Source organism: Mustela nivalis, assembly GCF_964662115.1.
Source record: "Mustela nivalis genome assembly, chromosome: X".
NCBI classification, from domain to species: domain Eukaryota; kingdom Metazoa; phylum Chordata; class Mammalia; order Carnivora; family Mustelidae; genus Mustela; species Mustela nivalis.
This window is the reverse complement of record NC_139040.1, coordinates 114,333,999-114,358,219: the sequence shown is the minus strand read 5'-3', so window position 1 is coordinate 114,358,219 and position 24,221 is coordinate 114,333,999. Positions and strand designations below refer to the sequence as shown.

General features: G+C 41.1%; 2 protein-coding genes across 4 annotated transcripts in view; one reads left to right on the top strand and one right to left on the bottom strand.

The window, feature by feature from the left end:
- KLHL15 (kelch like family member 15) overlaps positions 1-7,514 on the bottom strand; it is a 34,465-nt gene extending 26,951 nt beyond the window's left edge. Inside the window, exon 1 of one of the 2 annotated variants that reach the window (XM_082718260.1) lies at positions 7,035-7,514. The gene's annotated coding sequence lies outside the window, so the exon portion shown is untranslated. The remainder of the gene's footprint in view (positions 1-7,034) is intronic. The other variant, XM_082718259.1, reaches the window with a different exon arrangement.
- Positions 7,515-7,600: 86 nt separating this feature from the next.
- EIF2S3 (eukaryotic translation initiation factor 2 subunit gamma) overlaps positions 7,601-24,221 on the top strand; it is a 30,155-nt gene continuing 13,534 nt past the window's right edge. The window contains exons 1-5 of one of the 2 annotated variants that reach the window (XM_082718262.1): positions 7,601-7,690; positions 20,423-20,486; positions 21,436-21,563; positions 21,648-21,769; positions 23,601-23,695. In XM_082718262.1, the coding sequence (XP_082574388.1) occupies positions 23,641-23,695 (55 nt within the window). In that variant the 5' untranslated portion in view covers positions 7,601-7,690; positions 20,423-20,486; positions 21,436-21,563; positions 21,648-21,769; positions 23,601-23,640. Of the gene's footprint in view, positions 7,691-19,613; positions 19,873-20,422; positions 20,487-21,435; positions 21,564-21,647; positions 21,770-23,600; positions 23,696-24,221 lie in introns of those variants that run through there. The other variant, XM_082718261.1, reaches the window with a different exon arrangement.

The window sequence follows — 24,221 nt, the reverse complement described above, 5'->3', positions numbered from 1 at the left end:
TTTAATGGGAAGCATGTGTATAAGCAGAAAATAGTAAAATACTCAGTGATTAACTGACCAACATTTAATCTCTAAATGGAAGTAGTGAGTTAAGAGTCCAGGTGTGGAGTAAGGTGCCATGTTTGAATCCCGGGTCTGCCTCTTACCAGCTATGACCTTGGGGCAAGTTATTTACTCTCTCTGTGCTCTGATGTCCTGATCTGTAAAAAGCGACATCAATATCAACAGAACCTTCCTTATAGGTGGCTGTGAGGATTACATGAATGACTACACGTAAAGACTTGAGACCAGTATGTGGCCCTTAAGGACACTCTAATGTTAGGGCTTATTATGCCCTTTCTGTTGGTGTTACTGGAACCAGTATAACAGACCTGACCCTTTAAGAGTCCTGTTGTCTCTGGAAAAACCCTTCTCCTTAGCCATAGCATTTCCTTCAAACCCCAACCTGTCTTTATCAACTCTAACTTGATAAAAACACTAGGGCTGAGGGGTGAAATTTTTCAAGGTCATGCAACTAGTTAGATAAAATTGGAATTTGATTTGCAAAAAATACAAAGAAACTTGTATTCTGTTGGAAAGAGCAAAACTTTGGAGATTAAGAGTGCTCACTAGTACTTACCACTGCGTGACCTGGAGAATTTCAGTTAACTTCCTGACTTTAGTTTCCATCCATCCACACATTAGGAATTATCACCACCACCTTATTACTGAGTTGTGGTGGTGATTAAACGAATTTGCTTAAATGCCCAGAGCAAGGCCCTCCACCAGAGGTCACTCAATCTTGGCTTCCACTGTCCAACTCTTACCTATTTATCATTCACAAAACCAAAGGAACTTGATACCCCTCAAAATCACCTCTACAGATCCCACACCTCCCTAGGGTTTATCACAATTTAAGTTTAGAAGAGAGTAGATGTAATGGTAGTTAAAACCCTGGACTTCATTTTGTAATGGCATTATTTTCCATTTTTTCTCATCACACAAGTATAATTTTCTAGCTTTTATGGGCTCTTCAAGTTTTTCTGCCCTAACCAGAGTACCCACTCTCTACATTTGTCCTGTTCAATACACAAGGTCTATGGAGCCCTTGAAATGTGTCTAGTCCAAACTGACATGTGCTGTTAAATATAAAATGGATGCCAGAAAAAAAAATGGATGCCAGATTTTGAAGAGCTAGTACAAAAAAGAAAGGGTTAGTTATCTCATTGTACAAAATGTTGTACTGATCACATATTGAAGTAGTATTTTGGATACAGTGGGTTAAATAAGATATGTTAAAAGTAATCTCATCTATTTTTGACTTAAAAAAAACCCAGTGACTATGAGAAAATTTAAAATTACATTTATCTTGTGTTATATTATATTGGACACCACAAATCAACAAAATCAATGCTTAAGGCATCAAACAACCAAACTTACAAATGAACACTTGAAACAAAACCACCTTGTTCACAATCCATACCCTGGAAGCTACCAAAAAAGAAGAAAAAAAAAGTGAGGCTTAAATTAAAATAAAAACACAAAATACACGTAGAAGCAAATTAAAAATATTAATTAGAAAAAGGAAAGTGTAAGAATAAAAAAACATAAAAACTTATGCATAAGAATATATAAAATCTTAAAAAAAACTTATGCATAAGAATTCTGTAAGAATTACAGCAAATTATGGAATAAGTAAATAATTAAAAAATAAATCACTGTAAAACTAAGCTCAAATAAGAACTATAAATCAATGAGAGCTGGTGAAAAAAACCCATTAAGGGGTTTTGAGAAGAGAGATTTACTAACATACAAAATTTTCAATGTACAAAAATTCTGTATCCTCACTTTTCAGAAACAGATCATCAGATTAAAGGAAATCATGGTTTATAAACCCACATATGTATATATTCTACATTTGGCTTTAGAATGTTAAATGGAAGATTTTTTCCAAAGCAGGACCAACTTAAACTAGTGACAAGACATACACTACTAGGAAAGAAATATTGAAGAGTTTGCCTTGTTTCATCAACTTGGCACTGATTGAAAAAAAAAAAAAGCCTCATATTTTCTATGCATAAGAATGATTAGTATAGGGGCGCCTGTGTGGCTTAGAGGGTTAAGCCTCTGCCCTCAGCTCAGGTCATGATCTCAGGGTCCTGGGATCGAGCCCTGCATCGGGCTCTCTGCTGAGTGGGAAGCCTGCTTCCCCTTCTCTCTCTGCCCACCTCCCTACTTGTGATCTGTCAAATAAATAAATAAAAATAAAAATAATTTTTTAAAAAGAATGATTAGTATAGCACTTTCCAAAGTGTAGTCCAGGGACAAATGGGGTCCTTATCCTCTAAAAGGATTCCACAAAGTCAAAACTATTTTCACAGTAATAATTTTAGAAGTTGTTTTTTTCACTTTCATTCTCTCAGTGTTTTCCAGAAGCTACACATGTGATATGGTAACAGATTAAATGCAGAAGCTGATAAGAAGCCCATTGTCTTCCATTAAGTCAGATATTAATTAGATTTGCAAAAAGGAAAAATTAGATCTTCTCACCAAGTTTTGTATGGTTTGGAAAACATTTTTGTCAAAAATGCTATTTAATGTGTAATGGGTTTAATATTCCAGTTTTAATTTATATTATAATAAATATAAACAGATACAACCCACACAAACAAAAGCTCTTTAGGATCTCCAAAATTTTTAAGAGAATAATGAAGTCTTGAGACCAAAAGGTTTGAGTACTACTGATGGTATGATCAAGAGATCAATGACAACACACACATATACACAAAACATACTCTTCCTACCTCTGCCCTGGAAGCCTATTACTGCTATTTATATCACAGAAATTTCTAACAGTTCAAACTCTCTAGTGACCAGTAAAGAAAGAAGTCTGGTGGGGGTAAAATTGGACAGGAAATTAAAGGCAAAGAAATTAAATGCTTCCTTTTCAGTTAGAAGGCTGCCATTCTGATTTGAAGGCAAAATTCTAGGCAATTAAATAGAAGATATTTCAAAATTAAGGTCCATGTTTATGCCATAAGCATTAATGCTTTCACATTCCTCCCAAAGGTCCTTAAAAACTCATACAAAATCCTAACTCATTTGAAACAAAAGCTAGATTCTCAGAGCTTGAAATACTTATTTTCAATGAAAAGTTTAAATTATTTCATACTACCTTCATGCTTAAACTGGTAGCTTACCAAAGTTGGTGCCTAATGCAGAAAATCCCATACTCACACACTGAAAAGAAAATGCAAGGCTTACTATGGATAAAAATAGAATTAATTTCTGAGTCATAAAGTTTCTCACCATTTCTGTAACTTATAAAGAAAAAAATCTAAGTTCGGCAATCTCAAAGTGGCTAACTTCTCAATCTAAAAGGCAAGAAAATTTTAAAAACAGACTCACTGTATTAGCTATATTAGCAGTCATTTTACTCTTGGATACACTCTTCAGATTGAGAAACAACTCAATTTTAATATGGGAGGAAAGGCTGCACAACTTTAATTTGTTTAATACTGGAAATTCTTTCTTGTCTATCTAAATGTTTTTATAACTCAGTACCAAATTGCAAATGACTGTTTAAGCTTTTAGGAAGGCTCTGGGTTCTCCAGCCCCAGGTTGGCACCTATCATCTAAATTACTTCACTTTTCAGGTATGTTTAGCATTTAATCGTTCTATAATACAAGAAACCTTGCAAGAAAAAAAATCACTCCTGCTTCAATGCTATTTTTTCATCAGAAGATTTTCATTTAATGCTCCTCTGCCTATTCCTCAGTACGAACAGTAGTAGTCCAAGAGTGATGTCATGGAAAACAGCTTCCCTAGCCTTTAGAGATTGGATCCAGTGAGAATTCTAGGAAAAGCCTCTATTGGGGAATAAAACCCCAAATCTTCTAAGTTATATCCTAACAAGAAATCATCAACATTATAATGTTAACATTCTAGTTCTCTCTAAGAATTACACAATCAAACTAAATCTTTCATAAGGTCTTGATGTTCTGATACAGATTTACTGCAAATCTTTAAATGATGTAAAATCATTAACTAAACTCAATGATTTTATCAGAGACAAAGGAATAAATTTTCTATCTGTTCTTATATGTTTCAATGATTCAGCCAGATGAGCCTTATATTAAATACAGAGTACCCTGCCTTTTCCAGCTTCTTCCAAAGTAAAATTTCTAATTCTGAAAATGCCTTCCACTTTTGGACCAGTAGCAGTACAACATATATCCACACCGAGATGAACCACGAGAGCCCCTCCAACGATTCTTAAGATGGTAATAATAATTATCTCCTATTACTCTCCCCCCTCATTCACCATGCCCCAGATACACTGGCCTCTTGAGCTGTTTCTTGAAAACAAGCCACACACCCAACTTAAGGCTTCTACACTTGCTGTTCCCTTTGCCTGGATTACTACATTCCCAGATATATACGGTTCCCTTCAAGTCTACTCCAGTGGCATCTCAAGTGAGGCCTTCCCCAAACCCCATCTTTGAAAACAAAACCAAACCAAAACAAAACAAAACAAAAAAACCAAAAACCTCACCCACCCCCCACAACCAGAAATCCTCACTTTCCCTTTCTGCTTTATTTTTTTCTACAGTATATTGAAATAGAGATAACAGGCTCTTTTTTTCTTAATTAGTTTGCTTTTTATGTTTTTTTTTCAGTTTTGCTTTGACTGTTGTATCCCTCACAACCTAGAAATAACAGCACTTGGCACGTAATAAGTGCTTAATAAATATTTGTTGGATGAAGAGATCAATTTAATCTTCATGACACTCCATGTTCTGTAACCCTCCTTGATTTAAAGATGAGAAGAATCAAAAGCTCACAGAGGTTAAGGAACTTGCCCCAGGCTATGATTCTTAAGTGGTAGAGTTGGGGTCCATTCCACTTCTGATCATGTGTGTTTAACCAGTATCCTACAATGCTTCACCAATGACTCTTTCATTTCTCTTCAATAAAAAACCCCACACCAACTACAGTATTCCAGTTCAGAGGACACATATGCTAATAAATTAATTCAACCCCTCAAACTAAATATTCATTCTTCTCCCAGCTAATGTTATTAACTCTTAAAATATTTACAAGGTGAATGGCAAGCTGACAACAGGCCAACTAATTTTGGGGGCCCAAGCGAAATGAAAGTTTGGGTTCCTTATCCAAAAGCAGGAAAAAAATGTTGTTAAAGGTACTAGAATAAAAAGGTTTCTCCTTTCTTCTGTGGTCTCTCTTGACTTGTCATGTTGTTTTTTTATTTGTGGTTTAATGCATTCTAAGTGAAGAAAAATTAAAAGTTTAAATTAGCATGAATTTTACCATTCACCTTTATATTACACAATGCCAGTTTTAAATGCAGATTATTACACCAACTTCAGGGCCCTTTTGAACACCCATGAAGCCAAGCCAGCCCTGGTTCCAAGATTTTAGACCCAGGTAACCCAAATCAAGGCAGAGAGAAGGTCAAACCTTGAAACTCCCAATAAAGCAGTGATTTGCCAAAATTTTATCTTTAGGACAAACGATAAGCCCATTTTACAAAAGCTAGCACATTAAGATAGGCTCTTCCATTTGCTAATTTAATCGTGCCCGCTTATATTACTCTGCCTTTTTATAAAACACAAAAGCATACTCGAAAAAAAAAACTGGTATTGGGTTATAAATAAAACATTTCAGAAAAAACTCAGAAAACCATTTGCTGGCTAAAATAATAATATACTAAAAAAATGCTTCTTTTTCACTTTTTGTGGACCATTTTTAAGCCAAATCATACTACATTTTTGATGTACCCAGTAGGAATGATTCCATACTGATCTGTTACACACATATATTAGTTCTGACAAATAATAAATCCAATTTCTCAAACCACAAATACTTACTCTTCTATTATTCCTAAGTTACATCAGCAGTAGAGTGCAAATTAACACCAATTCCCACTGAAAAACTGGCTCTAAGCACCTACTAAGTGCTGTGAGGATTTAAAAAGAGAATTATATAAACACTATTACATTGTCGAAAAGTTGAAAATTTCTATGCATTTCTAGATCTGGTAAGAATTACAGAAATCTGAATCCATTTATAAGCTCTTCAAAAACAATTTTCAAATTAGTAGAGATATTCAGGCATCCTGTTCTCTAGACATGAAAAAAAAGCATTAAATTAGAGTATATATCTTAAAAGCATTTTCTAAGTTACCATTAAATCAGATCAACAAAAATAAATATAAATTCGGAAAATATAGAAGACTAGACATTAAATACTCCAAGTGAGAAAAAGAGCATAAGCGGCCTAGAAAAATGAAAAGCAAATAACTACAGTAACGTTAAATTTGAATTAAAGAATACCGTTATTTAAATAAGCAGTTAGCATTTCGTAGGAAGAAGGCCAAGCAACGTGACTATTATATATCCAGTCGATTCGCAGCACTGCTTCGCTATTCCGTACTTATTGCTTATACTTATAATACAGGGGGAAAAAAAAGAGGCAGCAACAGTTAGCCACTACAACATTAACCACTCTGGCAAAGGTTACTTAAAAAATCGCTTTGCATTTTTACAACACTTTACATCTATAGGTTATTTTCACATATATGACCTCATATAGTCCTCTCTACCCTGTGATGTGGCTATTACTGCCTAGATTTCATAGATAAGAAACCGATGTTCGGTAAGCGATTTTCTCAGCGTCACCCAGTCGAACCCAGACCTTCTGATTCCACGTTTTATGCCTCGCATTTCGCATAGTTCTATTTCAGGCATAAACAGAATTTTTAAAGGGGAGGAACGGGTTAGGGAGAAAATAATCATGGTACCTGCAGCTGTGTGCTGCAAAAAATGGCTGAATTATGCTTCTTCCGTTTTTTCCCTCCTCCTTGAAAAAAATTATATTTCAAACAATTTAAGTAAACTCAAATTAGGTCCCGGCGTCTACCAAATGTTTGACTCGGGTCTGTGCAGAAAACGCTACCGAACCCGTGCCCAGCGCGGGGCCGCGGACGAAGCCCGGGCTCCTGCAGGCCGGAGGGCCAGGGGCGGCTACGCACCTCGGGGGTCTGTCCAACCTCTAGTGGACGGCAGTCTGCATCAGGAAGAAGCGGGCCGGCGGGCCGGGCGGTGGGCGGTCGGGCGCCGGGATGGCACTCGGCAGGCTCCTCGAACCTCTACAAGGGGCCGCTCCCGGGCCGGGCCGGGGCACTCCGGCGGGGGGCGAGTCTGGGCGCCTGCGGGCCCCTCGGAACCAGTCCTGGGAAAGAAGACAGTGCTGAGTCGCGAGTCGAGACAGTCGGGCTCGGCGTAAGGCGGCGCGGCGTCGGGGCCGGGCCCGGCCTTGCCAACGCCAGGGGCCTCGCGGCGCCCGGCGGGGCTCGGCCGGAGGGCCGACTCGGGGCCACGGGCGGGGGAAAGGGCTGGGGGGCCGCGGGCAGCGGCAGAAGAACCGGCAGCAGCAGCGTCGACGACGGCGTCTCCGGGCTTCTGCCCCGAAGCGCGCCGAGCCTTAGGATCACCCACGCCGGGGGTGGAGGAAGGCGGGAAAGGGGCGGGCAAGGGGCGGAGCGTGCGAGGCCACGAGCCAGGGGCCGCTCCGGGCCGCGCGCCCCCTGCGGGCCGCGGGAGCCGCCCGGGGCCGGCCCAGGGAGGCGGGGCCCGCCGGCAGGGGGCTCCATGCGCCGTCGTCGCAACGCGGAAACCTGCCACGCGGGTAGGGAGGTCGAAGGGCGGGAAGACGAGAGTTGGAAAGCAGGCCTCGGAGGCGCCCTCGGCCCCCATCGGCGCCTCGAGGGGGCCCGTGCGCGGGCCGCGGCCCGGAGGGTGTTTACCTTCCCCCTGGTCGAGCGCCAATGCCGCCATGTTTCAGCCAGCGCGCGTCACTTCCGGCGCTGGGGGAGCGGGAGCGGGTGTGGGAGTGGGGTGGGGGCAGGGCTGTCCCACGCCCGCGGGGCCCCACGTTCAAGCCGGCCACGCCGGCGGGCCCCACCGAGGGAATAATGCGGCCGGGCGCTGCTCTGCGGGCCCGGCCGAACGCGCTTTCCGTCGTGGCGTCGCCGTCGGGGCTGGGAACGCTCGGCGGTGCTCGTCTCCGCGCTGCGGTCCCGCTTAGTCTACGCGAGCGGTGGGCTAAAGCTATAGCGGTGCGCCCACCCTGGACAAGTTGAGGATTGGGACGCCCGGAAAATGTCATTTTGCATCTTAAACACCGCGGTGGGGTTGGGGTGGAGGAATCTGCGACGACGGGCGGGAAGCCTTGCCATAGCTACCTGTTATAAAATTGACTACATCTGCGCCAAATGACATCATTTTTGTAAGGCAATTTGCAGGGGGTTATTGCGTCATAGTTCCACTTGGCTTATTACACAACGATTACACGTTTCGGAAATGCATTTCCCAGAGGTGGGAAAATTCATAGAAAACGGCATGTCTGCACCACACAGAAATGTCGGATCTAAAAACGCTGTTCTATTTGCGTCAAAATAAGATGGCAAGAACGAACATTCAGAGAGCAGCGATTTGGGGGGTGGCTATTCTTTTTAAGTAAATCAGCTGTAGAATTCTAGCTAATGCTTTTAAAACGCCGCCTTTCTTGATTTAAAAATATTAAAACAACACTATAGGACTGTTCTGTAAATTTGTTATTGTGAAATCTCTTTGTGAGAAAAATGTGAATGACAGAAATACACAGCTGGAGGCCAGTGGTTCTACAGCTAACCTTAAATTAAGCCATCCGTTGCCCATTTCTAATCCTAAACTGAGGAATTTCTCCTACCCCAACCCCCACCCCATCCCCCGCCGCCATTTTCTCTCTAGACCAATATCCTGATGAATTTACAGTGAGGTGTGTGGCTAAAAGCGATCATTATCTCTTTCTAGCAAACTTGAACATGTCATGTTTCCCAAGAGGCCAAGATAGCACACGGTGTACTGTTTTGCTGAAGTAGACTAGTTCGTGGGAAAAAAATAGAGAATCACCTGAATCCTTTGGAAACAGGGAAATAAGCTTAACTTTTCTGACTTAAACTATAAAACGAGCTTTTCCGACTTAAACTATAAAACGAGCTTTAAAAAACTATAAGCCCTAAAATACAGCATACATTCAACTTTGAATATTTGAGTTTTCATACATTATTCTTGAACATTTAAAAGTGGTGAATTTTATTTTTGTGTACTAGCGAACAAGCTTATATTTTGAAGTATATATTTACATAGTGTAGTAGTGACTTATCTAGAGAGAAACTTAGGTTCTTGACTAAAGCAGGAACCAAAATGTGTCTGTGTTCTATGTAGCTGGTATGTACACCTACAGTGAGTGATGTCCTAAACCATTGTGATTAGTACATCCTTATTATGACATTACCAGGCCTCATATGTGGCATTTCAATTTTGTCCAAAAGGCTCTTTTTTTTTTAATGGCCTTTAAAAAAAAGATTTTATTTATTTATTTGACAGAGAGAGATCACAAGTAAACAGAGCAGCAGGCAGAGAGAGCAGGGGAAGCAGGCTGCCTGCGGAGCAATGGGGCTGGATCCCAGGACCCTGAGATCATGACCTGAGCTGAAGGCAGAGGCTTTAACCCACTGAGCCACCCAGGCACCCCAAGGCTCTTTTTAAAAAAATACCATTTCTGAAACTAGGCAGTGTCTTTTCATCAATCCGTATATTTACTATGTAGAGTCCATTCCTGGGCGTGAGTGGGGGGATGGGAGGGGTGAGGGCGTAGGGGTTCTGGGGTTCTGTTTAATCAATGATACCTCTTTCACTCTCATTTTTTTTAGAGTGTTTTATAGAAGGGTCTAGTACAGTAAAGAGCATTCTGCTTCTCTGAGACCAAGCAAAGTTAAACCACGTCATTTAAATAAACTAACTCCTCCAGGTAATTCCTGTATTCAATTACTTTTCCCACCAATTACTGGAAAGTAATGGGAGCTCCCAAATACCTTGAGGGCATCCTTTCACATTGGTAGAGTCCCACAGGGCAAATGGAAGCTGTCTTTTCCTAGCCCTCTAACTTAAGTATTTGAGAATACTCCTCAAATCCGCTGCCTTGTTGTCTGAAATGTCCCGAGGCATGCTGGAGGCTTGGGTCTAAGAATGGCCGTAGAGTGGGAAGGAAGTTGCAACCTGGAGGTTAGGAGGATTTAGGATACTGCACAATCTTACCCTGCCCCCACTTTTTTTTTTTTTTTAAAGCAGTCAAGGCTTTTTAGAAACCTAGAGTCTGCAGTAAGGTAATTGTCTTGGTAATCCCTTTGCATGTAACTGGCTCCCACCTTAACCTCTGGGAATCGGAATTACATCTTCAGTGAACTCTGATAAGGTTACACGTGCATCTCTTTCCTCTTTAACACTGTTTGGACAGGCGCCCTATAGTCAATCAGGGGTTTTAAGGCATCTTGTTGAGGTCCAGTCCATTTCAGCCCCTCAGGGCCCACCAGCATCCCCCTCCCACAAAATCAGTACCAACTTCTGCCAGCGCACACTAAGACCTGTACACTGACACATTCCAAAAGGATGGTGGCTGTTGTCCTAAACATTTTTTGGTGCATATACCACATAGAACCTTCAAAACGCAATCTGAGTGGCTCCTGGCTGGCTCAGTTGGAGGAGCATACAACTCCTAATCTCAGGATCCTAAATTTGAAACCCACATTGAGTGTGGAGATTACTTTTTAAAAAATAAGCTTTTAAAAAATATTAGTAATATTTTAATATTATTTATTCTTGTTAATAAATTTTATTAATTATTTATTAGTTCTATTGAATAATAATTAATATTTCGATATTTATTTAATAATAATAATTATTATTTATTTAAAATTTAAATTTGGGGGCGCCTGGGTGGCTCAGTGGGTTAAAGCCTCTGCCTTCAGCTCAGGTCGTGATCCCAGGGTCCTGGGATCGAGCCCCGCATTGGGCTCTCTGCTCAGCAGGGAGCCTTCTTCCCCCCCATCTCTACCTGCCTCTGCCTACTTGTGATCTCTCTCTCTCTCTCTCTGTCAAATAAATAAATAAAAATCTTTTTAAAATTTTTTAATTTTTAAATTTAAAAAATTTACAAAATTTTTTAATAATAATAATAAGTAATGCAATCTGAGAGTCCCCAAATTTTCCAGCCTTTAAAGGTTGTTGTTTTTACAACCCCATAGAATAATTTGATCCTTGGAGCGCCTGGGTGGTAAAGGTCTGCCTTTGGCTCAGGTCATGATTCCAGAGTCCTGGATCGAGCCCCGCATCGGGGCTCCCTCCTCCACGGGGGTGCCTGCTTCTTCCTCTCTCTCTGCTGCTCCCTGGGTTTGTGCGCTTGCACTCTCTCTCTTCCTCTCTGTCAAATAAAGAAAATGTTTTTAAAAAAATAACGTAAGCCTTTATGTTGCATGACTAACAGGAAATGGGTGTCTTCATGAATGTTGGAGGATTGGGCTAATGCCTACATGCCTTGGTTGTTGCTGGTCACCTGTCACTTGGAATGGCTCCTTGTAGCTTCTTTCCTATTATCTCTAGCCTCTGGTCTGTCACCACCTCTCCACGTTTCTCCAGTATTCCCTGTGTACTTCCCAACTCACAAACCTGACTCTCCCTCCAGTCCTCTAGCAAAGCAGAAACCCAAGGCCATCACAAGGAAACTTCAGTCTCTCTAATTAGCAATAATCACGCTTCAGATAAACCTCATTGGTTTACGATACTGCCACTGCGCAAATCTTTTTAAACAGGACATGGCTTCTCTGGTCATCTCTAAGTCAGATTTGTGGCCATTAGGTGGGAACCCTTTGCTAAGCATAGGAAAGGGTTTGTCCCAGCTCTCTTCCCCAAACTCATGAGCCTTTAAACCCATCCCCTGGGCCCAGCTAGGAGAGTGCCAGGTCCCTAAACAAAAGGAATATGGGCACACACAGAAAAAGCCTTCAGAGAGTACTCCCCCTCCATGAGATAGTGTGTATTTGAAGTATTTATATTTGTGTTCGTTTATCAGCGTGGGGAGTTACCTCAACGTAAAGGAATTAATAACTTATCTCTGTATGGCCGAGAGGACTCAACAATGTGATTCTTTCTGGAACCAAATGCTTCTTCATGTTTCACTTCCATCCATAAAGCCCTAGCAAGCAATTCTCTGCTGGCAGTTGTGAGAATAACTGCTTTGTGCTTGAGGCCAGCAGCTAACAAGGGTTTAGAAACATTCAGGGTTGTTCTCAGAGTCCCCAACACATTGTGACAGGTTTAGACAACATGGGGTGCTCTGTGAGCAAGCACAAAGGTAGGGGGATGTAATCCGGGCTTGAGACGGTCAAGCAAGCCTTCTCAGAGGCAGTAACTTCTAAATTCAATCCAAAGGGAAGAAGTACAGGGGAAAGGGAAGAGAGTAAAGGACCTCCTACAACCCAGTCTGTTTCAGGCCTAGGAGAGGCAGCAAGGCAGCTTTATTTAGAGAGCCGCTGGTAATTTAGTAGGATTCCAGTGTAGGACACAAGAAGGGGAGAGGAAAAAGAAAAAACCCACGAAGGCTGCGGAGTATAGACTGAGGCGGTGAAGGCTTCACCCCGCTTTTGTGGCCTCTCACACCATGCTCTTTTTTTTTTTTTTCCCATAAGATTTTATTTATTTATTTGGTGGAGAGAGAGCACAAGTAGGTAGAGCGGCGTGGCACACAGAGGGAGAGGGAGAAGCAGGCTCCTCACTGAGCAGGGAGCCGGATGCGGGGCTCAATCCCCGGACCCCGGGATCATCAGCTGAGCCAAAGGCAGACTCATAACAGACTGAGCCACCCAGTGCCCCACGCCGTGCTCTATCAACTGTACCATTCCTATTATACTGATGAACATACTAAATGATCTTGGTTTTTACTCCTATATAATTCCATAAATTGTTCAGTTACTATAGTAATCTACTAGTAATCGAATCTCTGCTGATTTACTTGTTCATGCTATCAGTATTTATGAGGGCCTACTCTGTGCCAAGTCTGTACTAAGCACTGGGAATCTGTCAGTGACCAAAACATATAACAATCCTTGCCATCTCAAAGATTAAATAAATGGGGTAATAAAATAAATAAGCAAATTATGGGGCCTATTAGAGTGTGATGAGTGTTACAGGAAAAAACAGAGCAGGATAAAGAGATTAGGAGTGTTGAGGTGAGAGCTATTCCAGTTTTACCTGGGATGGCCAAGTTAGGGAGTTGCATTTCGCTTAAAGGAGGTGAAGGACCAGACTGTGTAAAGCCTTGTAGACCACTGTAAGGGCTTTGGCCATGGAGAGATTGGGAACCATTGGAAGCTCAGCAATATAATTCACACTATAATTCATAATAAGAGTTTAGGCATAATGTAATGTACAACATGATGACTATAGCCAGCACTACTATATGCGGTATTTGTAAGTTGCTAAGCGAGTAAATCGTAAAAGTTCTCATTGCAAGAAAAAAACGTTTTTTTCTCTTCTATCTGTTTGAGATGATGGATGTTAACTTATTATGGTCATCATTTCACAATGTATTTATGCCAAGTCATTACTGAAAGAAAACCAAGCATACACACACACACATACACACACATGAATAATAAAATAGGCTATTTTAAAATGTAAGTGGACAAATGTGGAGGCAGGAAGATGGGTAAGGAGACTTGTCTAACAATGGAATAGAATAGAGGCTAAAGGGGAGACTTGGGGAAGGGGCCAGACTGTAGATATTCTGAAGGTAAAGCCAACAGGGTTTCCTGGATGTAGGGGTAAAGGAAAGAGAGGAGCCAAGGATGTCACCTAGGCTTCCAGCCTGAGTGACTGGAAGGATGGAACTGACATTTCCTGAGATGGGGAAGACCCCAAGAGGAACAGGTTTGAAGGAGTTGTGGAAGAAAGGACAAGGGGGCATGCCAAGGGGAGGTAGCTGTCCCAGAGAACAGGGAGCCGGTGTAGGAGATCAGAGTGTGGATGCTACCAGCAGGAGAGACAGGTACTAGAAGTGGGTCAACGTCCACCATGGATAAAAGGTGCAATGAATGTTGCCATGTTAACTGAGTAGATTCACTTTGAAATGCAGTGTAGACAATGTCCCCTTGCAAATGAAAATGTCAGAAAGAACGAATGTTTAAAAAGTTAATCATTTTTGTCCTCCTTCTGAAACAATGAAAAATAACACTATGCTTCGGAAGCCTCAACAGTGCAAGCCACATATTCATGAGGTGTTTTTGAGATTCCCAGGGGACTGAGTGAAGTAGAGCAAGGACTGGGCCCCGGGGCACTCCTGTTAGGGAGTCATCCAGGGGAAAGATAGAGGAGTAGCCAGTGAGATACTGGTAAAAACAAAGAACGTGGTATGCCAAGCCAGATTAAAAATGAAAGTATTGTAAGTTGTTAAACATCCACTATCTATAAAAGATGAAATGAATGTCACCATTTTAATGGAATATATTTACTTTGAAACACAATGCACACAATGCCCCCTTGTAAATGAAAATGTTAAAAAAGAACAAATTTCCTCCAAAGTTAATCATCTTTATGTTCTTTATGAACCAATGAAAAGCAACACTATACTTTAGACGCCTCAAAGTACAAGCCACATATTCATAAGCACTGCATTTCGGTAGATGTGCATGCAAACTCACACACACACACACACACACACACACACACCCTAAGTGTGAGTGCCAGAGTTGAGGTGAGTGGGAGCAATGAAGAGATGCTATATGGTGTTTGCTCAATGAAAGAAGTGAAAAAAAAATAAAGCCTTCAGTAATAAGTGTTGCCAGAAGCACAGCTTTGGGGTTTGGGGAGTGTGGTTAAGGGTAGAGACGGGATTGAATCCAGGCTCTGAGGTTATTTATTGCTCCGAAAACTAAATTCTTAAAAAAAAAACAGTGATCACATAGCTCTCTGGGGACAAAGTGTCTTTGTCAGTACAGGGCAGAGAGGGACTTCAGGTAAGTCAGTTCTGGCTGCCACAGCTTGGGGGTGGTAGCTGCAGTGGAAGCAGAGGAAGCATTCCTCAAACAACTGGGCCCAGGCGTGGCAGGAAGGCCCGAAGAGCTTCTTGCTCTCCAGTGATGTGAGGGGCGCAGCACTGTTTGGGGAGGGGGGGGCACTGGAATGCTAAATATAGGTAACGCAGGATAGTCCCATGGGATGGAAGCCTCGATGGTGATTCTCCCTAAATTGATCTGCAGATTAAAAACAATCCATATCAAAAACCCAGCAGGCTTTTTTCTTTGCTTTTTCTTTTCTTTCTTTTTTTTTTTTTTGGCAGAAATGGACAGACTGATCCTGAAATTCATATGGAAATGCAAAAGCTCTAAAAGGGCCAAAGTGGTTTTGAAAAAGGACATAGTTAAAAGAGACACTTTCCAGTTTCAAAATGCACTATGAAACTACAGAAATCAAGACAGTGTTGTACTGGCATAAGTATAGACATATAGATCAATGGAACAATATTGAGGGTCCAGAAATAAACCGTTTATTTTTTTAATAAACCCTTTTATGGCCAATTTATTTTCTACAAAGATGCCAAGGCAACGCAATAGGGAAGAGATTGTCTTTTCAACAAATAGTGCTGGGACAATCGGATATCCGCATGTAAAAAGAGTTAAGCCCTTTTGGATGGAGTTAAACCCTTTCTTCACACTTTACATAAAAATGAACTCAAAATAGGTCATAGACCTAAATATAAGAGCTGAAACTATCAACCTTTGAGAAGAAAACCTAAGGGTAAATTTTTGTGAACTTGGGCTAGGCAAAGTGTTCTCTTTTTCTCTTTTTTAATTTTTTATTCTTTTAAAGATTTTATTTACTTATTTGACGCGGGGGCGGGGGGACACAAGCAGCAGGAGTGGGAGAGGAAGAAGCAGCCTTCCTGCTGAGCAAGGAGCAGGATATGGGGCTTGATACCAGGACCCTGGGATCATGACCTGAGCTTAAGGCAGACGCTTAACAACTGAGCCACCCAGGCGCCCCTAGATAAAGTGTTCTTAAGTATGATACCAAAAGCATGATTCATAAATGAAGAAATAACTTGGACTTCATCAAAGCTAAAAACTTTTGCTCTTCAAAGATACCACTAAGAAAAGGAAAAGACAAGCGACCGGCTGGAAGAAAACATTTGCTAATCATGTGTCTGATAGAGACTGGTATCCAGAATCCATAAAGAACTCTTACAACTCAATAATAAGAAAAATAAGCAACCCAATTTAAGAACGGGCTGGAATAATAGAAGAAATATGAATGGCTAATAAGTACGTGAAATGATGCTCAATACATCATTAGTCATTAGAGAAATGCAAATGAAATCTGCATCTACTTGAATATCTATAATAAAAAGAAAAAAACAGTATCAAGCGTTGTTGAGGATGTGGAGAAACTGGAGCCTTCATACATTGCTGGTAGGAATGTAAAATGTGCACCCTCTTTAGAGTTTGTTCAGGGGCGCCTGGGTGGCTCAGTCATTAAGCGTTGCCTTTGGCTTGGGTCATGATTTCAGGAAACTGGGTTCAAGCCCTGAATCCGGCTCCCTGCTCACCAGGAAGCCTGCTTCTCCCTCTCTCATTCCCCCTGCTTGTGTTCCCTCTCTTGTATGTCTCTGTCAAATAAATAAATCTTTTTTTAAAAGATTTTTTAAAAAATTTATTTGATAGAGCGAGAGAGAGCAAGAGAGGGAACACAAGCAGGGGGAGTGGGAGAGGGAGAAGTAGGCTTCCCACAAAGTGGGGAGCCTGATGTGGGGCTTGATCCCAGGACGCTGGGATCATGACCTAATCCGAAAGCAGATGCTTAATGACTGATGCTTTATGCCCCTACATAAAAAAAAATCTTACAAAAAAAAGTTTGACTGTTCCACAAAATGTTAAACATAGATTTGCCATCAGACTCAGCAATTGCACAACTAGATATTTACCAAGAGAAAGAAAACATGTTTTCATAAAAATGTGAACAGCAATGTTCACAGGAGCATTATTCACAACAAAAACTTGTACATCAATGTTCATAGCAGTATTATTCACTATAGCCAACAATCCAAATACCCATCAACTGGTGAAAGAATTAACAAAATGTGGTATGCCCATACATGGAATTAACTCAGGAATAAAAAGGGATGAACTGCTATTTTTTTTTAAAGATTTCATTTATTTATTTGACAGACAGAGATCACAAGCAGGCAGAGAGGCAGGCAGAGAAGCAGGCTCCCTGCTGAGCAGAGAGCCTGATTCCGCTCGATCCTAGGACCCTGAGATCATGACCTGAGCCGAAAGCAGAGGCTTCAGCCCACTGAGCCACCCAGGCGCCCCAGGAATGAACTGCTATTGATAGATACTATGACATGGATGAACCTCAAAACCACTATGCTTAGTGAAAGAAGCCAGATGCAAAAGACTACGTTTTATATGATTCCAATTATGTGAAAGTTCCAGAAATCATCCGTAGAGACAAAGGCCTTTAGTGGCTGCCCCGGGGCCAGAGATGGAAAGGGGGACGGACTGCAGATAGACATGAGGGATCTCTTTGGGGTGACAGAAATATTCAAAATCTGGATTGTGGTTACACAGCTCTGAAAATTTACTAAAAATCACTGAATTGTATACTTGAAGTGGGCGAGTTTCATGGTATGCAATTTTACCTCAAAGCTAACTTTAAAAAAAAAAAAGAGATTTGGGGATTAGTTTTTTTTTTTCTATTTACTTATTTAAGAGAGAGAGAATGAGAGAGAGCGAGAATGAGAGGGGGTAGGGTCAGAGAGAGATGCTAGGCAGGGAGTCTCATGTGGGGCTAGATCACAGGACTCCAGGATTATGACCTGAGCAGAAGGCAGTCACTTAACCAACTGAGCCACCCAGGCACCCACCTCAAAGCTAACTTTTTAAAAAGAGTATTCTTGTAATTGCCTGTGAATTCCAGCTCTGCTACTTACAAGCTATGAGATTGTTGGCGTGTTATGTAATCTTTTAGGGACTCAGTTTCCTCACCTGTAAAAATGGGAATTATACTATCTACTTCATCAGATTGTTGTGCAGGGTAGATAAAATGAATACTTGTTAAGTCAGTGCCAATATTTAACTATAATTTTAAATTAATATTATTTCTTGTGACATTTCTACTTTTAGTATGTTTCTGACAATGGAGCATATTATGTTCTATTTATAATCAATGAATTTTATTTTTCATTGAGATATAATTCACATACCGTAAGATTCCCTCTTTTAAACTATACAGTTCACTGGTTTTTAGTATAGTCACAAAGTTGTGCAAGCATCACTAGTTTGACAATTTTTTAAATGGAAGTATAGTTGACCTACAATATTACATTAATTTCAGGTGTATGACATAATGATTCCACATTTCTACATTTTTATCACCTCAACGGGTTTTTCTTTTTTTTTTAAGATTTTATTTATTTATTTGACAGACAGAGATCACAAGTAGGCAGAGAGGCAGGCAGAGAGAGAGGGGGAAGCAGGCTCCCCACTTGAGCAGGGAGCCTGATGCGGGGCTCAATCCCATGACCCTGGGACCATGACCTGAGCAGAAAGCAGAGGCTTTAACCCACTGAGCCACCCAGGCGCCCCTCAACGGGTTTTTCTGAGTTGGCTGGTGTAACTATTCAGAATCTAAGATTAAATTCTAAATTTATAAGCTTACAGATCTGTAAGTTCCTGAAGTTAGGAACTAAATGCCTCCATTCAAATACAATACAATGTACAGTCTCTACCATCACTTAACCAATGAATGCATTTATTGAAATAGAACTTCCTATTTTAGGTAAACTGTTGTAACCTAAAACTTATGTGATAGGAAACATATTCTTTTTAATCTTACTTCAGTATTCTATGAACACAGGTGATCTAAATTCTTATTCACCCCTCTTTACATTTTTTTGCTGGCTAGAAAAGAACACCTGTTCATGACAGAAAATTTGTAAAGTACAGAAATGCATGGGGAGAAACAAAAATTACTCGACTTCTTTTTGATACACCGTGGGGGAAAAAAAAAAAGGAAATTCCCCGAAGTCTTTAAATTTTAAAACACCGATTTAGTGGTAATCTTTCTATTGAAGAAGTGAATTTTCCTGTATGGGCTTAAAAACAACAAGAGCAACAACAAAAAACACCTCCTTGGGCGCTCTTAAAACGCCTAGCTCCATCCTATGCTAACTCCACGCTGTGCAGTTTAGAGCCACCACGGACCGCCTCCCAGGCCCTAGAAACCTGAGAACAAGTTAGGGACTTTGCTCTTCCGGAATATCCCTGATCCGCTGAGCACTTCATCAAACCTCCGCGCGAGGGCGCCCTCCCGGCCACCCGCCAGGTGACGCGAACGCCGTAAACGCGGCCAACGTGGCCATCACCGCCTAGCCGCACCCCAAGCGATCTCGCCTTATTAAATTATGGAAATCAGCAAAGATGGACAGCCCCCATCGTCTGTCCTCACACCCCCAGAGAACATTCCCAGCTTCCGGGAAACTCTTCCGGCCATACCCACGGGAACCGGAAATGGCTTCTCCCTCGCTGGCGCGCTTGGCGGTTGCATCACCCGCCTAGCGGAGGGGGGGAGGAGGGGGCTTCTTTTGGGGCTGCCCTCAGCGTTGCCTGCACAAAAATCCGTCAGGTGGGCGACGAATGGATTCCAAAACTCTGCCTCCTGTTTTTTTAGTGAGTCGTCCGTCAGACATTGTGTAAACCCAAGCGTAGAGAAGTCCAAACAGCGAGGACCCTGCTGCACTAGCCCGCCTCCTTTCCCAGGCGTGGGTCCTAGTCGGCCTTTCCGCCTCCCCTTCCCCGCCCCACAAAAGGGGACCTGCGTTCGGTCAGGCGGCAGCTTGGGCGACTTCCTTCTTCTCGGAGCAAGATGGCGGGGGGTGAGGCTGGAGTGACTCTGGGGCAGCCGCATCTTTCTCGCCAGGATCTCGCCACCTTGGTAAGGTTTCGTTCTGCAAGGATGCGAAGTGAACTCAGAAGTGGATGATCGAGCCTCCGGGGAGGCGTTGAGACGAGGCAGTGCCGGGCTGTCGGGAGCATGTGTTAGGAGGGAGACTCGTGCCGCCGCCTGCAGCTCGGCAAGTCCGTGAGCTGTACATGGGGTTCTGAGTTTGTGGGACCTCAGGCACCCGGAGGATTCGGCTGGAAAGTCATGGTGTTAAGTGTTACTAAGGCTTTTGCTTCTGAAGGTGTGGAAAGGGCGTATCTACCGTATTCTTAGTGCTTATGCTGACAAGGTTGCCGGGGCGGGTTGGGGGTGGGGGTTCGGTCTCAGGCTTTGACATCTCCCATAGTGAGTGGAGGTGTAGTTCTGTAACGATGCAGGACATTTAGGGCTTCCCAGTTATCAAAGTACAATATTGCTTTTGCAGGAAAAGTGCTTTAGAAGTAGAGGAGAGCTGTTCACATGGTGGCAGGCTATGGGTAGCAAATGTAAAATCAAAGGAAGTCTTACCTCAGCGATTTGAAATAAAAATGTTTCATTGCAGGATGTTACCAAGTTGACACCACTTTCACACGAAGTTATCAGCAGACAAGCCACAATTAATATAGGTAAGATAAGAATAATTTGGCGACATGACTTTTTCTCGACAGGTAATTTTATTATCTTCTCCCTTTGTGTGATTACTTGAATTTTATGAGGACGCAGATATTCAAGAAATAGACTTTGAGCCTGTGTGAGTAAAATCCTGCCGGATTTTGTGGGAAGCATATACTGTTCACGCCTAGCTCATGTCTAGGTGAGAAGTAATGGTACAGACATATGAAAAATTTAGTAGCATAAAGCAAGATGTAGTCATATGCAACAGAAGAGGTGAAAATATGGTACTTGCCACACAGGGTTGTTGCAAGGGCATAATTTTCAAAAGTTTTATTTGGTATATAAGTGATTATTAAGTAGAAGGGGTTTTTTCCTCCCCTAATTGCCACCTAGAACTTTAGAGGAGAAGGTTTGTTGACTGAGTGTAAATTTAGGGTATTTGACAGAAGCAGCACAATTAAATTTAGTTAAAAGTAAAGCTCTACCGTCAGGTTATATTAAGTTATAAGATACATCTTACCCTTGATAGCATTACCATAATTAAACCTGGGTTGTTTTCCTATTATTGCAGTTTCTTTTTGGTTGTGTCAGGACTCATACTTTTTTACTTCACTGTGGTTGTGCTGGAAGTTCTTTAATCTAAGATTTTATCTTATTGAGTGTTTATTTTAAATGAAGGCAGTTTTTTATGTGGTTAGAAACATAAGATGAATAGCTTTTGCTGTACTGGAGTGTAGCTTTTGACGAGATTGTCATTACAGGGGAAGTTCCATTCAGTCCTGTATCAGAATAAGGTTTTGGTAGGAAAGAATATGAAGGAGGAAAAATTGAAGTCACTGTTGGTTTTATGTTGGTATTTATAGTGAGTTTTAGCTTTGGATTTTCTATTCCAGTGCTTTCTGAAATAGTATTCTGTGTAACTGAATGCTCATGAATTAATTTCTTATACTTTGTCTATAGGTACCATTGGTCATGTAGCTCATGGGAAATCCACAGTTGTAAAAGCTATTTCTGGAGTTCACACTGTCAGGTTCAAAAATGAACTAGAAAGAAATATTACAATCAAGCTTGGATATGCTAATGCTAAGGTGAGTTTGTGTTGTAGAACTAGAAAAAGCTTTGTTGAATGTGCAGATAACAAATTCGAATCTTTTTTTTATTGGAATTTTTAGATTTATAAACTTGACGATCCAAGTTGTCCTCGGCCAGAATGTTACAGATCCTGTGGAAGTAGTACACCAGATGAGTTTCCTACAGACATCCCAGGGACCAAAGGGAATTTCAAATTAGTCAGGTGACCTCTTTCAGAAAACACCTTATACTTCATGTTCTATTGTCTTGTGATTGTGCTTTTTTTTTTTTTTTAAAGATTTTATTCATTTATTTGATGGAGAGAGATCACAAGTAGGCAGAGAGACAGGCAGAGAGAGAGAGAGAGGAGGAAGCAGGCTCCCCGCTGAGCAGAGAGCCCGATGCGGGACTCGATCCCAGGACCCTGAGATCATGACCTGAGCTGAAGGCAGTGGCTTAACCCACTGAGCCACCCAGGCGCCCCGTGATTGTGCTTTTTGAAGTATTTAACTGAGATATTAAATTTTGAAACTAATTGCTGAGTATCTTTTTTCTATGTTTTGGTGTTCTTGCTGTCTGTAAGGACAGTAATTTGAAAAGTCTAAATCATCCTCATCCTCAATTTAAATACTTGCATGTAAGTTCTCCAAAGGAAAGGTAATGTGAGCAAATGGAATGGAGGGAAACACAGCTCATTGGATTGAGGGGAAGCTTTTTGCGAGGCTTCCTACATTTCTTTTAAATAGTGTTGTTTCAGTTTTTTAGATAGGGGATTAACAAAGCCATCCTTAATTACTTCTCTTCAGTACATGGGCTTGTTACCACATCAAGTTTCTGAATATGATTTGTATCCTGGTTCTTTATCAGATGTTACAGACTCATATTCCTTAGTGATGTTAATAGGGTTAGGGATGGCCCACAAGGAAATTTTTACATTGGGCCAGGGCTGGGACTGGGGAAAGGTAAGTGAAGCCCTTCCCTTGAACCCCAAATGTAAGGGGGGGAATCCTAAAGAAAAAGAAAAAAAAAAAACCTCAGTGATCAGGATAAACAGTATTTCAAGGCAGTGCTTTTTGAAATTGATGCAAAGAAATCTTAATAGAATATTATTTATTTAAATAAAGACAACTCAAAATAGCACATTTTTCCCATTTGCTTCAGTATCATTTTTGGTTCAGTGTGGCATTATTAGTTACCTTTGATATTTTACTCATCGTGAATTTGTTTGCATTTTGTTTTTAAAAATCTTAAAAATTTAAATGTTATTTATCTTGATTAGTGAGTTTTTTGGCCCTCTCTAAATTTTTTTTTTTAAGATTTTATTTATTTGACAGAGATCACAAGTAGGCAGAGAGAGAGAGGACGCAGTCTCCACACTGAGCAGAGAGCCCAATGTGGGGCTTGATCCCAGGACCCCGGGATCATGACCTGAGCCGAAGGCAGAGGCTTTAACCCACTGAGCCACCCAGGCACCCCATGGCACTCTCTTAAATTTTGCATCTAAGACAAATATCTCACTCAGCCTCACCCTGGTTCTAGTCCTCATCAGAGAACAGGAAACCTTTTTTTATAAGTGGCCAGATCATAAATATTTTTATCTCTGCAGGCCATAGGTTCTCTGGGAAGAAGCTACTCATCTTTGCTCTTGTGTTACGAAAGTGGGTGCAAATAATATGTGCTTGAGTGGGTATGGGCCAGATTTGGCCTAAGGGTCTTAGTTTGCTAACCCCTGTTTTAGATCATGACCATATGAGCATACACTCTTTAAAAATAGTAATTCTCAATGAGTAGCAGTTTTGCTAAAATAGTATTGCCGTCTCTATTTCACATTGGCAGTTCCAGCTTTTCAAGGTGCTGGAGGAATTTTTGGCAAATTATTTTTTTAGGTGGTAGTGCCCATTCTGTTAACAGTTTTAGCTTTCAAATCGATGACATTGCCAGTATACATTTTATATCATGCTCTATACCATATTCGTTTTGATTGGATTTGGGAATTTTCTACCTGTGAAAATATGGATTGTTTTTAGAACTGATTGTTATTTCTTCATCGTTAGACATGTTTCCTTTGTTGACTGTCCTGGCCATGATATCTTGATGGCTACTATGCTAAATGGTGCAGCAGTGATGGATGCAGCTCTTCTGTTGATAGGTAAATATATCAGAATTGGTTTCGACAAATCAGTGTGGAGCAAATCCAAGATAGAATATTAAAGGGGAACTAGGGACATTAAGGGCCGTATCCATTACCTAAGAGTGACACAAATGGGAGCTAAGATGTCATCCAGGATGACACCTCTGCCTACCAGGTATCACAAAATACTAAGATAGATGTGGGGCTGATTAGAGAATTCGTAGGTTAGTGTATATTTTTTTTAATTTAAATTTTTATTTTTTTATAAACATATAATGTATCATTAGCTTCAAGGTTAGTCTATATCTTTAAATTAAAATCACTAGTGCACTTTTCCTACCTAGATGACATGAGATGGTTTATTATTTTAGTTAAATATTTTTATAAGTGTACATGTATTTGTCATCTGCAGCAATGTTGATGTATAGTGGTTTTATTTAGATGCAAATCTTATTCATAATAAGTGCTAAAGTGTAGACCTAATTGGGATTTTCAAAGCTAGGATTGTGCTACCTTCCTTCTGTGAGCTGTCAAGAGATTTCAT